We start from the raw sequence: 13598 nt of genomic DNA, 5'->3' as shown, positions 1-13598 counted from the left end.
CTCCTCTTTGCATGTTGGAAAACGGTTGAATCATACAAAACGTATGCTCAGATAGTTTATTAGGGTGTGCTTGCTTATATATATGGTCCTGATGACGAATATTCTGCATATTTAATCCTTAACAAATTACTGTTTTTGGTGACCATGGCTTAGTGGCTTACTGCCAAAATCCTGAATATGAATTGGTCTACGAATGGATCCGTACTATTGTAGCGTGGAGGGTCGTATTTGTCAGGCAGAATATGTGAATGACCGGTTCCTTTTTCATGGGCTCTGTAGAGAGCCTAAGTTAGACCATCCATGCTACAGTAGTGCGGGATCCATTCGTACATCAATTCGGTCGATAATATGTGGGGTGGTCGATTACACAGAGACGAGGTACGTGTATTATATATGATTAAAGGTAATATGTGAGGTGGTCGATTACACAGAGTTCAGAGACGAGGTACGTGTATTATATACGAAATTTAATCAGCAGTAAATTTTACATTTTTGGATAATTTTCCTTGATGAAGACTTTTATGGTTCCAGAATTACAGAATACAAAAACGAGCTTCGTTCTCTGGGAGTAATTGTTGATGTCAGAAATGGCTGTTCTTTGCTTGAAGATTACCTTGATTTATTGGGAGCACGATTGCATGTTCTGGAGAAGCACTATAATCCATGACTATTGTGAGATTTGGAAGTCATGCTTCTGGCCACCAACTAACTCATGAGGAGGCTTGTGCCTTCTGGGAGTTTGTCATAAAGAACTGGAGCTCGAGGACTGGAGAAATTTTGGCTCAACGGTTGTTGAAATTGCCTGTATATTCAGGTTCAAGTTCAATTAATCTGGTGAATAAACACGACGTATTCATTGCTGATGATCTGCAGCTGAAGGATCTTTTTGAAAGGTCTTCTTTAGGTTAACTATTTGTTTGGTATCCCCAACCGAGCATGAAGTCTCTTCCCAGAACTAAGTTGCTAGAAATTTATAGCAAAATAGGTGTTAGAAATATCTCTGGATCTGTACAGCAAGAGCTCTCTGAAGTTGATGCTGTCAATCTGAAGCAGCTGAAACCGAAGGAAGTCTCTGAGGTGTTAGTCTTTTATACTGATTTTTCTTGTGTCCAAGTATTTGAGATCCTTAAAGCTGATTAGATAGATTATTCACAGTTCTGCACTTACATGTAGTCATTTTGAAGAACATCAATCATTGATGCCATGTAAATAGAAGGGTCTCGTCGTTATGGATTAGTTAATTTTTCGCGCTATTTTCATAACAGTCAGTCAATGCCATTGGTTTATTGTTCTTCTGTGTTTGGTTGTTTTGCCACATCTGACATTTTTTTACCTCTATATATAATTTCAAATTGTGCAGGTACGAGGTATCGTCTGCCTCGGAAAGGGTGTTGCTGAAATTGTTTGTAGCCATCAGAACTCAAGATCCTTATGCTGCAATGCTAGATTTCAGCAGTTAATAAAATTGTCAACTTTTTAATTTCATTGTTTTGGATTGTGTTATTTTTGGTTTAGTTATTCAAGAAACAAGATTATATATAAGCTGTAGTTCTTTAAGAAATTTGTGTTCTGTTTAAGTTATGATCATCTGCAGTAACAATGTCAATTTATTCAAACTGAGCAAGCATAATCGTTGACTTATATCCAACAAGCATTACTGCCCGTGCACCATGCTACACATATTATTGATTTAAGATTTTTATTTTAAAACTTTTGTAAAACACTATCTTATAAAGTTTATTAGTTATTTTTAATCTTCAGTTTCAAAATAAATATTACTTTCCAACATCACTGATATCTAAAACTGAAATTTTGATCATTAGATTTATGATCCATATGACAACAGGTTAAATGAAATAGCCGATATCAATAACAGCACATTGTAAAACTACAGTACCTATTAACAAACATCACTATACTTATTAAAAACACCATTCCGGAAGATAATAAAATAAACATGTGACTTATATATAACATAAACCTCGTATATTAAAAAAAAATCATTTTTTGTAAAATTTTAGTGATAATTTTAATATATCTGATAAATACAACATTGCACAATAAATACCTAAATATGATAACAAAATAATATTGACAACGAAGTGAAACTAAAATAATACTAAATCGCTTTCTGAATAAATCAGATCTTTTGAAATCAAAGATCCGATTGTGTTTTCCCGTCTCGCCTTTTGGCGTGTGTTGATTTAGTACCCCATTCTTGGGTGATTCTGCGTTGATATGTCGTCTTGTGTTATCAATGAGAATGATTGTGATGGAGTTTTGGGAGATCTGGCTTATCGCATCATTAATACTTTCGGCATGTCTATAGCTGGCTTCCGGCATGTAGATAGCTGGGGTATGCTTGGAACGGTGGCGATCGCATGTGCTCACCTTTCACAAATTATAGTTGTTCATTATTCGAGGACCCTTGTTCCTCATTGCTTAGTTTTTACAACTGAGTCGTCTGAACACCGCAACAGCCATGGAACTATTGTGAAGGTCAATTGTGAAGTTACCATTTTCGGGATTGATGTAGGCTGGATTACTCGAGAATCCTTTGTATTCATTTTTAATTTCAAGAATCCTTGGATTCAGTTTGTTAATCAGTCTGGAAACAATGCGGCTATTTGTTTAGCTCGTTTTATTGTTTATCAACCTGATTGCATTGTTAGTTGGGGAGTTGTCCCGACTAGACTTGTTTTAATTTAATGGAATGAATTTGCATTTTGTCAAAAAAAAAAAAAATAATAATACTAAATCAACCTAGTCTTGATAAGATCATGTTATGCATTTGCAATATGAAAAATTGAAAATAATAGACAGAAATTCAGGAAATAAGAATATTTCTAATTAACGTCTGAGGCCTCATATACACACGAAAACTAACAGCCAATCATGTTCTGTCAATGAGTGAACAGTTTCATTGTTTGCAACCACTAACAATCACAAGTTATGTACGATGTACCTACTAGACCCCCTCCACTTTGCATGTTACAAAACGGTTGAGTCATACGTTCTGTATGCTCAGTCTCAGATGTTATATATATATATGGTCCAGATAAAGAAGATGCAGCATATTAAATCCTTGAGCAGAATATATATCCTACTTATTTACACAATGAACAAGATAATATTTTTGTTGGTTTTGGTCACCGTGGTTTACTCTCAGAATCCTCTGGAATATGAAATGGTGTACCAATGGATACCATACTACTGTAGCAGCGAGCATGGTCGTAGTTGTCGGCCCGAATATGTGAGCGACCGGTTTATTTTTCATGGCCTGTGGAGAAGCCTGAATTAGCCGGCAAATATACGGTTCGTTCCATTAAACAAAGGATATGTCTAGTATGTGCCCAGGATCATATGCTAAGCATTTTCACTTTTAGTATGTGCTTACGAGCCCACACTAAAAAAAATGTATAGTGTTTCGAATATGCTTCGGACAAGGAACAATCATTTTAAATCTTTTTAGCTTTTTAATTAGTACGTTGTACATCATTCCATATGATTAAAAGTCTAGCTACATTTCGGCTTTTTCGGCTTTGTTGTTTGCGTACAGGAAATTACGTGTAAAATACTTTTTAACCGTAAGAGAAGTTTTAACTAAATATTTTATAGATATGATCGTCAAAATTGGTAATCAAAAATTAATCGACTGATTTATTAATTTCAACTTTCATTGAATTGAATTTTTTTTAATCCAATCATAGTATCATCGGTAAAATATTATCATACAAGAAGTCGACGCAGAGGCTTTGAACAAAGTGTTAAACAAGTTTACTTATAAGTTCATATAAGCTTTTGGACTTAAAATGCCTGTTCTTTTTTTTTTTTTTTTTTTTTTTAAAAATCAATGCATTACTCAAATAAATCAGCCAACAAAATAGACTCCAATTCAACAGGTACAGAACACCTGTCGAAAACTCGACCTGGGAATAAACATGACTCTCTCGCTATGAAGTGAGCGGCCATGTTGGCAGATCGTCTGACAAAAAACAACTCCATGTTTAACTCAACTAGTAAACTACGACACTCCGCTACAATGAAACCAAACGGAGACCTCATAGTCACTGTACTACGGATGGCTTGAATAACCCCCAAGCAATCAGATTCCACCACTGCTTCCCTCCATCCCTTCACCTTAGCCCAACTTAACGCCTCTTTCACGGCCATGACCTCTGCGAAATCTGGCCTTACTGTTCCTTCATAAACCTCTGATCGACCTTGAATAACCTGTCCCTCCTTGTTTCTCGCTATCAACCCTATCCCATACTTAGACTGCTCGGAAAATAAGGCTGCATCGACCGATATCTTAACTATATTCCGGTTAGGTTTCACCCAAGAACTAGCTCCGTCACCGGGGATAGTGTCCCTGTATAGAGCCTTCGTCGAACATACTTGGGCTGCTCTCCACTCTGTAAGATACTGCTTAGCCAAATACACCACATTATTTGCTGAGCTCTTTTTGTTGTCCCACACCAGTTGATTTCTAGATTGCCATATACTCCAACACAACGAAACTATCTCTCCGTGCTCCTCCTTCGTTGATCTGTTTAACATATACTTCAGCCACCTGTCAAACGTACCAATCCCCACATCCTGATATGTAATATCTCGTTGTCTCCAACATGCCTTAGCAAACGGGCAGCTTACCATAACGTGCATTACTGTCTCTGCTTCACCACTACACATTGGGCATAATGACGTAACTTGAACTCTTTTACTCTGCAAATTCACACGTGTTGGTAAACACTGGTTTAACGCTCGCCATATATGATTCAAAACCTTAGGGGGGGCTTTAATTCTCCAAATCAGCTTCCAAATCTCACTGCTATCAGCCGACAAACCCATCTCCTTTTGAGAGCGAATCATTCGATAAGCACTACGAACTGTATACACTCCAGTCATGTCCTCATTCCAGTATAACCTGTCTACTTCACCTTCACCCCCATATGGAGTGTTGTATATACACTCCTGATCCCTCTGGTTAAATAAGTCCTGCAGAATCTCTGTATCCCACTGCTGTCCGTCCTCCGTTCTAAGAGAATGAACAGTTGCATTTGCTAGCCCCTGCAAGTCGGATGTGATGTAAGGGTTTGTCCCATCCTGGAGCCATGGTTGATGTAAAATAGTAATTTCTTTCCCATTCCCCACTTTCCACCGAGCCCCTGCACTTACAACATGTTTGGCTTCCCAGATACTTCTCCAAATGAAGCTCGGATTGATACCAAGCTTTGATCCTGTTCTTAATTCATGAATACCATTAACAATATATTATATACTAAAATATAATGACTGAATTTTGATACTAAAATATAATGATTCGAATATCATTAACAACATAAAACTTCTCTTTCTTTATGATCTCGTCTTTTTACAAAGGTGCAGGTCTCGACAGTAAACAGAAACAAAAACACTACCATACGAGCATCATGAAAGTGCAATGGTGCTCCTTGGTCGGAATTCAAAACCTTCAATAGTCGGTCCACTCTTAGGCTTCCCACTTTTTACTTCCATCACAGTGATTACTATATCTGATTATATTTTTCAAGAATCTATTTTATCATTTGTTCATGCATTTAAATCTGCCTGGGTACAAATATTCTTGCGACGATTACAAAAACTACAAAGGTATGTGTTCATCCAAATGCTATTAGGTTTTCAGCTGGTGGTTCCTGCACTTATAACAATGACGGTGTTCCTGCACACACAGACTAGCATTAATATTGTCGATGCCAATTATTCCCTCCGTCCCTTTTTATCTGTCCATTTTATTAAAAAAAACACATACCAAGAAATAATTGATTGTATAAACTTTTTCATTAAATACCTCTAATTAATATCTTGAAAATGGTGGAATACCCCTACTTTATGTCTTGAAAACATGAATTCAACCAAGTTTTAAATAAGTCAAGCCTTGAAAATTGAAATTATGAAGATATATTTAAAAAACTATCATTAAATTAGTTTTGAAAGTATAAATGGACAGATAAACAGGGACAAATTTTTATTTCCAAACTGGACAGATAAATAGGGACGGAGGGAGTACTTACTAGTGTCTATGTTCCATTCACTTATTAGGTTCAACAGTAATGCAATACTAGAGTTGTCCATGTCTGTTTCCAGACTTGCAATCTTCTACAAGCAAAGTTGAAGGGCTTATTCCATGCCGGAGGTCATTTTAAAGATCCCATTTTCATTTATAAATGAAAATTGTTGATCAAATTGTTGAACACCATGATCTCTTTCAATCAATTGAACATGGTGATTGACATTTATAAATTAGGCGGACCTAAATTATTATTATTTAAACAGGTGCTCACTCAACTAATTGAACATGTTACCACCATAGCCTTATGAATGAGAATAAGCGTATTCATTTTTTTAAACAGCACTAATCAGTATGAAGCTTTCACATATTATGAATGAAATCTGAACTTGTACCGCAAATAGATCTTGGACTCAAGTTTTATGGTTCTAAGAAGCTATTCCACCGGGACCGAATCCTTTCTTTTTGTGCTTGTGTTCATGATGAGATGGATGATTGTCAATTTTACTCGACTCAATAGATGGTGGACTCGGTGTACTTTCCCATGGAAATAACCAGGGTACAAGACCTTCTCCTCTGTGGAATCTGTTTCCCCCTATCCTATAAATTTGATAATAATACAACTCATTGACAAGTATAATTGTAAAAGAAACAAAAAAAAACTAGGGATCCAGCTTCTTACCAGAGGTTAAGAATAGATTGAAACGTCTGTGGAATAACACCGCTAAAGTGGTTATCTCGGATATCCCTGGTGACATATATGGTGAGTTCACAGAACAGAAATATGAAACAGATTCAATAATAGGTGTAAAATCTTTCATAGATAAAGCATACAGATCCGAGAGCGGGAGGTTAGACAGAATATTAACAGATCCAGTAAATCCATTGCTTTCTAAGAACCTGCAGACCAGTCACAGCAATTTGTGAAACCTTTAAAACAGTAAAAGAATGCCATTGTAATTTATAATATGAATTGATCAAAATGAGGACAACTCACAAGCTTGTTAGATTTTTCAAATCTTCAAATGAACTGGGTAGATCTCCGGTAAAATTATTGAATGACAAATCCCTATGACATGAGATTAAAAATTGTAAAATGATCACCAACTATATAATTTAAATACATGTCATTAAGATGTTCCAGCAAAGACAACAATGTTTTCACTTTCCATTACAGCTACAGCCTACATAAACATAGTTCTTATATTCCCCTTGCAAAATCTTTGGATCTTTTTATAGCCTTTACACATACTCCATAATTAATGAAGGATCAATGATTCAAACTACATTCGTCTATCTGGTATATTTAAATAAGCCTGTAGATAATAAGGACTGGAAATATTTCCAATTTTTAAAGAAGCAATAGAAGTAGTAGGTATACATATGTATTTTATGTCATTTATATATAAAAGTCTTATACAGGTGGGAGTAGTTCTGCAGCAAGTGAGCTGCCATTGAATTGTCATGCAAACTATATGTTGCATATTTAGACTAGTATATTAGGAGTACTTTCCGAATGAAAATTATAAGAGGGTGAAGAAATCCTACATTTCTTTGAGATTTGTGAGTCCTGTGAGAACGTTTCCAATTGGTCCAGACAGTGAGTTGTGGCTTAGGTTCCTGTCGAAAAATATAAGCTTGAGTTTACCATATTCTATCCGAGTGAGCCAATTTAATTAATTTTCAGACAATAAACTTACAGATGCCGAAGATGCTTCATGTTTGTCAAGGAGTAAGGAATCTTCTGGCTAAAATTGTTGTTGGCCAAGTTTCTGAAATATAGTAGAGAGGAAACATATAATACTGAAGGTATGTAAATGCATAACATGATCATTAAGGAGATGTCTTACAAATGTGTGACATTAGCAGGCAAGTGGTACGGAATTTCACCCTGAATGTAATTTGAGCTGATATCCCTGATACAAATATCATATAAACCGGAAAAATTATGTCTTCAATACCAGCGCTTCAATTTTATACAAATTATGTTTTCCAGAACAACTTACAGCTGCTTCAAGTTACGAAGATTAGAGAGTTGGAACCCTAGGTTACCACCAAGCTGAAGCCCAGGAATTATACTGCAAGTCAAATTAGTCAATGATAATAAGTAAATTCTTTATGCTTTATTAAAGATAACAGAGTCTCTGAGGATGTCTATCTTTACAGCTGAATAACTGAAGGGCCATTGCAGCGAACTCCTGTCCATGATTCTGCACATGGATCCCACCCATCCGTCCTCCATCCCTTGAGCTGTGACGGAGTATTAAGGGTTCTGTACAGGTCTTGAAGAGCTTTGGCTGCATAAATTAAGCCAGAAAATACCATAAGTCTTCCTGAATGCTGGTAATCTTTTGGTCTAGCACTTCTAAACCCAACACGGCAGAATGCAATGACAAATGAAGTTGTTATCTACTTGACACCGTATAACCACCCCTAACCTCAAATTTGTGCAATCAGTATAGATCAACAACATGAACGTTGATGTATTTTCAAGCCAAATTTCAATGTTTACTTTCAAAATAATCAAATCAGACATGATACAGATTTCTTATTTAGTCGTAATATAGAAATGAGTTTAAATTGAATTAGCCTATCCTAAATTCCTTTAACAATCGTTATTTTTCATTAATCCTAATTAATTATTGCAATTTTGGCCTACTTATCATATGATAATTATATCTATGATCAACAAAAGAGTATTCATTTACTCACAATTTCAACAAAGTGAATTATGAAGGGGCCGTTTGGGTGAGCTTAAAATAAGTGCTTCTTGATTAAAGTAAAATAAGTGAAATAGAAGTTGGAAGTTAGTTAAGACTGATTAAACTATTTGGGAAAAAAATAGAAGTCATGAAACAAAAGTTAGAAATCCTAACTTTTTATAAGTGCTTTTGACTTTTTATAAAAACAGTATGAATAAGTGCTCCTAACTTAAAAGTACGCTGGTAAAATCAGTATCACCAAACATAAAACGACAACAATTTGGCGTGACATTAAAACGACAACAATTTGGCCTGACATTCAGAACCACAATGTCTACTTCTACCGAAATTCTCCATAATCATTATTAACCAAGAGAGACTCATTGTAAAACGTAAAGAAACATAAAAAAACGTACCATCGAGAACATCAGTCTCAGCCGAAGCTTGCAAGCCTAGGGCAAAGAAGACGAGAAGAGTAAAATACAGCAACAAGCTCCTGGCAGACATTTTTGGCGTGAATCTTGAAGAACAAGGAAGCAAATACAGTATAAAATCAGAGAAACTTGTTAACTAGAGATACAAATGCATATATTAGTACAAACAAGATAGAAAGTGTTTGTCTTACTTGCCACGTAGGCTGAAACGGTTGTGTAGTCGCAAAAGCGTGTGAGCACGGAAAGAATCTGCACCCCCGTCCGACGCGTGACTTCTCTACCAAAGTATAAGGTCATGTAAAAAGGCCACAAAATTTTATTGGGAAAATTAATTTAAAGGTCCCGGAACTATTGGTGTTTTATTGTCTAGATCCCTGAAATAAAGATTTCAATATCCGGATCACTTATGTTTTCAGTTTTTTTATTGAAGTCCTTCCGTTAACTAAGATTCTAACGGACGTTAGAATCTCGCTGACGTGGCAGACTTGTTGACACGTGTATATGAATTTTATTTTAGAGGTCCCTGAACTATTAGTAATTTTCTTATCTGAGTCCTTTAATTAATTTAAAATTTATTATGTATTAAGATACTAAAATTTAATAGACTTAGAAGGTATTCAATTTTTTGTACAACTTAAGTTTTTTAATTCGTAATTATTTTAAAGGTCTAATTCAATCCGCTAGTCAAAAAATCTATTTCAATCCGCTAGTCAAAACATCTGATTCAATCCGCTAACAGCTAATCCCCAAACAGGGCCATTGTCAAAAACTCTAGTAACAAATCAATTTTGAATTTATTTAACTTAAAAGCCATGTTACAATTGAATATTAATTTGTCAAATAACTATCAATATTAATTTTGCAAGAATTCCAATTGGTGCTACACATAATATTATCTATTAGACGTTTAAAATAAATTCGAATTAAAAAACTTAAGTTGTACTAAAAATTGAATACCTTCCAAACCGATTAAATGTTAGTATCTTAATACATAATAAATTTCGAATGATAATGAAAAAAAATGCTTTGTTTCGTTTAAATCAATGGAAGGACTCACATGGGAAAATTACGTGCATGGCTTGCTTCATGACTTGTATAAAATCAAAGTCAGATGACAAGTTCACATGATATCAAGCAGGAAGATCACACACTACCTGGATGATTGTACTGAACTTCTAAAATTTTATTGAATGATTCAATAACAATTTTTATCGCATGATTCAACAAATTTTTTTATTACATGTTATGCAACCGTAAATAAATTACAGAGTCCGAATAATAAAATTTTATTTTCTGTACTACTATTTTAGTATTGAATATTTTAATCAGTGTGGACATAAATTATTTATTTGTAAATGATTTAATTATTCGAAAAAGATGAACTAGAAAGAGACAAAATGTCACAAAAGTTTCAAAAAGATTAAATGGCACATAAAAATAAAAAAATTAAAATATTATAAAAAAATACTGATTCTTAGAATTAGTATATTCTAAATATCTTTAATTTTGGATTTTCTGTAGCGATTGATGAATTGTTAAATCAGTCATTTTTTTAACGATTGATTATCACGGAGGAATAAGAACTGATTTAGCCGATAACTTACTCAATAATTTAATTTTTGTTTAAAGTTGTATTATAGTACAATTATCTATGTTGTATAATTCTGTTTCATGTTTTTAATTTTTATATGTAGTCTTAAATATTATATATTTTGTCATTTTAATTTATAATTCATCGTTGTTTGAATTTTGATTCTAATCTTAATTAATCCATCTTTAATAACATTAACAATATCATCAAATAATAAAAATGACAATATTTTAATAAATTTTTAACACAAAGACACTTAGATAAAAATAACAATAATATGTAGTTTTTTTATTAAATACAATAATATGCAGTTATTTACATATTAAAATACTATTATTAGCGCACATAGTTAGGTATCTCAAATAAAACGAATGAATGATAGATCGTGGTGTTGGTGCTATAAACTCAGTGACTCGGTATCCAAATCCAGATGTAACATATCATTGCCATTAAATAAAATTATTCTCATCCTTGCTGAGTTATTCTCATCCTTGCTAAGTTAGAGCTAATTTGAGCTAATTTGAGACTTCCTATGTTAACCGGTCATGACATAATTTTAAAGTTGATAGGTGATATGTTCATTTTTAATTAGATTTAAATTTATTGAGCCATCACAACATATTTTTGAGAAACTATTTGTTAATTTCTTTCTTGTTTATTTTATTATCACCTACTTTATAAAATTGAACGAAAATGTAATATTAATAACGTTAGTTCATTTATCAAATTTGTTAAAAAAAGTTAAGAAAATTATAACATTTTTAGATCTCGTTAATATCGTAGCAAATGATACACAAAATATTTAACGAGAAAAGACTAATTTTCGACTGTAGTTTAGTTTTTGCGTAATATATTGACATTTCTGCCGTAACAATTGCATCTAAACATGAAAAAGCATCAAAATACACCTCTTTTGAGCTTAGAGTGTCTAGAATACTGTTTCGCATTCCATTTTATTCTTTTAAAGGTGCGTATTCAAATTAAAGTAAAAGAAGAACACATTCTTGAAACAATTAATTATATAGGATATACTATGATTTTATAGTGAAAAATTCTTGAACACATTTTTAAATGTGCATATTCAAATAAAAATTTAACTTAATAAACCTACATAGATTAATGACAAAGGATATGAATCAGCGGTGTTATAACCTTTCCATGTTGGCACATACACAAATAAACAATTTTGATTGTCCGAATGAACTTCTTATAACAGTGAGTCAAGCTTAGATGCATAAATTTATGTTGATATGCTCATGAAAGAAAGCAATGGAATTAGAAATTTAACCAGAATATTAAGCGAGGCTTGTATTGTAAATGCTCGATGTATTAGATATATATAGTATTGGAAATGCGATTCAAAAAGTATTGGGTTATTATCATTTCATTGATACTAATGTAGCTAGTACTAGAAAATTGAAACAAGTAGGCATCCAGAACAATTGATTTTGTCATCCAGAACAATGCACACGTCCACCATATACGTGTGGCAAATGCACCGTTCCTTCTTGCATCACCAACATCTAAGTGTGTTCAGAACTAGTCAAATGATATACATGCAACTCGATGTTAAGGATAAACATATTAGATTCCCTTTCTAAAACAAACACACATATACAAAGTATATGACCCGGAAAACCACATCCTAACCTATATACTACTCCCTCCGTCACACCAAATTTTTATGGTTTTCATTCTGGGATGTCTCATCCAATTTTTTATATTTCAAAATTTAACAAAAATAGTCAATAAGTCCCACCACTTATCAACTTTTCCTTCCTTTTCACACTTATTTTCCTTACTTTTCACACTACTTGTAGAGCAAGTCCAATAAGTTACCTATCACATTACTTATTAATAATATAAAATAATGAATCCTAGTGAGTCTTAGTGATTTAGGTAATCTGCTTACATGGTCAACTCAAATAGCAATCCCTATATTTTTCTCCAAGATTATTTTAATAATAAATTTGAGAGACAGAAGGGGAAAAGGACAGAAAAGACAAAAAAGAAAAGAGATGATTATTTTATTCATAAATATTAAATAGGTAATGACTAGGGGTTACTTATAAATAGGTAATGGCTAGGTTATTTGAGGTTGTGCTAGTGATTTAAGTAATCACGGGGAGAGTGTTGGAGTGCTTTTTTTTTTTAGTATATTACCTAAATGTGAGTTTAGAAGCAAGTTTAGGTAACCTATTGGACTTGCTCTTACTACATCATCTCTCTTTTACACATTAAAAATTAATAGGTCCCACAACTTAGCCACTTTTGTTTCTCTTTTCCATTATTTTATATATATATTTTAATCTTCGTGTACGAACCAAACGTAATGAATTGACTGAGACGGAGGGAGGGAGTAAATTTTATTTAGAACTTTTTTATAAAAATAATCTGTATTATTATATTTTATAAAAACATGCCGAATATCTTTTTCACATGTATACAAATATACAACGGGACTTCACAATAATACATCTCGTGATCCTTATTGCTTTCTGGAACTAGTTGAGAAACCGCGCGTTGCGGCGTCCGATAAAAATTATATTAATAATTCAATATTAATATTTGTACAATAAAATAATTTTGTGGCTGTCTATAAAAACCATGTTAGCGTTTCAAAATTAATATTTGTACGATAAAATAAATTTTGTTTTATAAAAATCTTGATGTAATACCAATACTAATATATATAATTACGAAATTGGACTGTTCATGGTGAAAAAATGAAAATAAGTTTATACAGGTAATTAACAATTTAAAGCACGACGAATCTTAATTTTATTTGTGTTTTTTTAAAAAAAGTAATCACGTTTTTACAT

At 33.3% G+C, this 13598-nt stretch overlaps 1 protein-coding gene and 1 long non-coding RNA gene across 4 annotated transcripts; one reads left to right on the top strand and one right to left on the bottom strand.

The window, feature by feature from the left end:
• The first annotated feature begins 129 nt into the window (after positions 1-129).
• On the top strand, positions 130-1241 carry LOC108195605 (uncharacterized). Its single transcript, XR_001801547.1, has 2 exons — positions 130-445; positions 532-1241. It is a non-coding gene; the product is annotated as an uncharacterized LOC108195605 (long non-coding RNA).
• Positions 1242-5612: 4371 nt separating this feature from the next.
• Positions 5613-9326, bottom strand: LOC108195427 (protein STRUBBELIG-RECEPTOR FAMILY 2). 3 transcript variants are annotated; one of them, XM_017362388.2, is made up of 11 exons: positions 9168-9326; positions 8214-8346; positions 8056-8127; positions 7900-7965; positions 7750-7821; positions 7598-7669; positions 7047-7118; positions 6884-6949; positions 6732-6797; positions 6445-6649; positions 5613-5701 (listed from the first exon to the last, which is right to left on the bottom strand). In XM_017362388.2, the coding sequence occupies exons 1-10, from the start codon at positions 9256-9258 to the stop codon at positions 6478-6480; spliced, it is 882 nt and encodes a 293-aa protein (XP_017217877.1). In that variant the 5' UTR covers positions 9259-9326; the 3' UTR covers positions 5613-5701; positions 6445-6477. The 3 variants fall into 3 exon arrangements, with proteins under 3 accessions (XP_017217877.1, XP_017217878.1, XP_017217876.1); XM_017362389.2 differs by lacking the exon at positions 5613-5701 and having other exon boundaries at positions 5732-6644; XM_017362387.2 differs by lacking the exon at positions 5613-5701 and having other exon boundaries at positions 5735-6649.
• Between the last annotated feature and the right edge of the window lie 4272 nt (positions 9327-13598).

Source organism: Daucus carota, chromosome 7 (genome assembly GCF_001625215.2).
Source record: "Daucus carota subsp. sativus chromosome 7, DH1 v3.0, whole genome shotgun sequence".
NCBI lineage: Eukaryota > Viridiplantae > Streptophyta > Magnoliopsida > Apiales > Apiaceae > Daucus > Daucus carota.
Note: the sequence above shows the minus strand (reverse complement) of the source record. Positions and strands in the feature narration are given on the sequence as shown.

Excerpts from the sequence above, each read along its gene's own strand:
- LOC108195427 (XM_017362388.2), bottom strand. The coding sequence starts at position 9,258 with ATGTCTGCCAGGAGCTTGTTGCTGTATTTTACTCTTCTCGTCTTCTTT. Across the intron at positions 6,950-7,046 it reads TTGAAAAATCTAACAAGCTT|GTTCTTAGAAAGCAATGGAT; the intron begins GTGAGTTGTCCT and ends ACTGGTCTGCAG. Across the intron at positions 6,798-6,883 it reads AACCTCCCGCTCTCGGATCT|GGATATCCGAGATAACCACT; the intron begins GTATGCTTTATC and ends ATATGTCACCAG.